At 36.7% G+C, this 2,312-nt stretch overlaps 1 protein-coding gene across 1 annotated transcript in view; it reads left to right on the top strand.

Annotated features, from left to right (window-relative positions):
• LOC107089969 (15 kDa selenoprotein) overlaps positions 1 to 1,265 on the top strand; it is a 14,251-nt gene extending 12,986 nt beyond the window's left edge. Inside the window, exons 4-5 of the mRNA XM_015383060.1 lie at positions 54 to 103; positions 874 to 1,265. Of these exons, the coding sequence (XP_015238546.1) occupies positions 54 to 103; positions 874 to 1,005 (182 nt within the window). The 3' untranslated portion in view covers positions 1,006 to 1,265. The remainder of the gene's footprint in view (positions 1 to 53; positions 104 to 873) is intronic.
• The last annotated feature ends 1,047 nt before the right edge of the window (positions 1,266 to 2,312 follow it).

The following is a 2,312-nucleotide window of genomic DNA, read 5'->3' as shown; positions in this document are numbered from 1 at the left end:
TTTGTTCCTTCAGCTGTTTCCATGAACTCACCTGTTCTTCTGTTCCTGCTCAGCTTTTGTGAGGAGCGAGAAGCCGAAGATGTTCAAAGGTCTTCAGATCAAGGTAGCCGATGAATTATCTACTAACTTTTCCCTTTACTGTTGTTGCAGCAAAGATGTTGAGTAAATGGGGGGGGGGGAAATCCAGATTTGCAAAATGTTTTAAGTGCAACTTTGCTCTTTTTTTATGGAAGCCCGTTTCCGCCACTCTGTAAAAAAATACAAATTATAAAATAAAAAAAATTAAAAAATAATCTCAATATAATGAGATACTATCTCACTGTATTGAGTTAAAATATGTTACTATTTCATTATAATGAGATTTTTTTTTTTTTTTTACAGAGTGGCAGAAACGGGCTTCCATATTTTTCTCATTTTATTTCAAATTATTATTTTTTTTATTTTATTTATATTATTGATTCTTTTATGTTTTCCAAGTTTTTGTTTTTCAGATTAAGTTTTAAAAATTTCATTTTCTTTACTAGATTTTCTACAAATCACCTTCTTTTCACTGTAAAATACAATCAGAAAAAAACTTGAATTTTAAAACAATCTGTTTGGAAATGTGTTAAAAGTTAATTTTAAACGAGATTGGGGGAATAAAAAATTAAAATAAAAAATTTATGAAAAATCTAAAAGAAACAAAATCTGACAAAAAAAATAGCTAAATTACTCTCAGCTACACAAACATCATCTTTGCTCGTTGCAGTAATGGACCATAAATCGCCTTCCTAATGGATTCTGCTTTTTATTTAAAATCTTGAGCCTCTCTGCCAGATTCCTGCTTATTTTCCTAAAAACATTTTCTCCCTTCTCTCCCGTTTGGATCGGCAGTACGTCAGAGGCTCCGATCCTATCCTGAAGCTCCTGGACGATAACGGGAACATGGCTGAGGAGCTCAGCATCACCAAGTGGAACACAGACAGCGTTGAAGAGTTTCTGAGCGAGAAGTTGGACCGAATATAGAGACGCACACAGATTTAATAAAAAAAAAAATCCTTTTTTTTTAATTTAGAAGCTAACGTTCCATCAGATTACAGCGACGAATCAGAGCAGTGAGTAAAATGTGGCTTTTGTTTCAGCAGATTGTCTTTGTTTAGCTGTTTGTATAAAACCTGGGCTTGATGGCTGTTTGTTAAATCATTGGCCTCTATGACTGTTTTTGTATCTGAATATGATCAGTTTGTCTCACATAGATTCTTTACAAAAAAAAAAAACCTAAACCAGTCGATTTCCACATGTTTTGCAAAGATGCCGTCAGGGTTTGGATAAAAACGTCCATCTGTTATTGTTGTTTTTCCTGTAAAATGATTATTTTTATGATGCTTGACATTGTGAGCAGCAGCAGTGGAGCAGCCAGCCTAGCGGAAGCGCACGTCAGTGACGAGCTCGCAGTAAACCAGCAGTGGGATGTGAGCTCTGATGGAAATCTGTGTGGTTCTGCTTTGAAGAGGAACTGCTTTATGAGCTGCATGGCCAGATAATTATGCAAAAATAAAAATAATATCTTCAACTTCTTCTAAACGGTGTGCTTTATTTGCTCTGATGCGTCACAAATGTGCTTGTTTGGGTAGCTGTGTTTTGGGTGATCTGCTGACACCTGGTGGTCATTCGTTATATTGCAAGTTTCTCTGTATGCTCCAACCCTGTGAAATATTATAGAAGACAAGCACTCTTTTTAACATAATGGACTTCTACAAAGCACCGTCATGAGGACAACCTTTAACTTCGCATCCGCTTGTTTACTTAGATACAGTTAAAGCTTGAATTGTTCTACATGTGTCCATGATGCATCTGCATTAAGAGGTGAGAGAAGTTATCTTTTAGTACAGCGTGTTACCAGGGATACCAGTATAGAGGTAAGTGCATCAGGTAGCAGTGAGGATAAATCCCAGAGGCCAAAGTGTGAGGAATCGTTGTCACTTTCCACTTGTGAAACCAACACAGCTCCTGTTTTTACTCATTATTAAAAACTAAGAAGGAGCTGGGAGCCCGCTTTCACCCCTCACAGCAGAATCAGCTGGTGCCACCACAGCTCTATAGATCTGTGAAATGCACTCCTTCCAGAACTGAGGTGGATAAAAAGATCCAGACAGAATGAATCTCAGAGAACGAGAAAACAAGCAGCTGATTTTCTTTTATTCCACCATCAGTGACCTAAAGATTTACTGCCCTGAACATAATATGCTCTACAGATTACGTACTCTGGGTTATTTTGTAACCCAGTTGGATTTATCAGGAGAATGAATTGACATTATTCAATTATTCATAAA

The sequence above is a fragment of the Cyprinodon variegatus genome, unplaced genomic scaffold (assembly GCF_000732505.1).
Source record: "Cyprinodon variegatus isolate N-32 unplaced genomic scaffold, C_variegatus-1.0 Scaffold274, whole genome shotgun sequence".
Classification (NCBI taxonomy): Eukaryota; Metazoa; Chordata; class Actinopteri; order Cyprinodontiformes; family Cyprinodontidae; genus Cyprinodon; species Cyprinodon variegatus.
The sequence above is the reverse complement of the archived record's forward strand: the minus strand, read 5'-3'. Positions and strand labels throughout refer to the sequence as shown.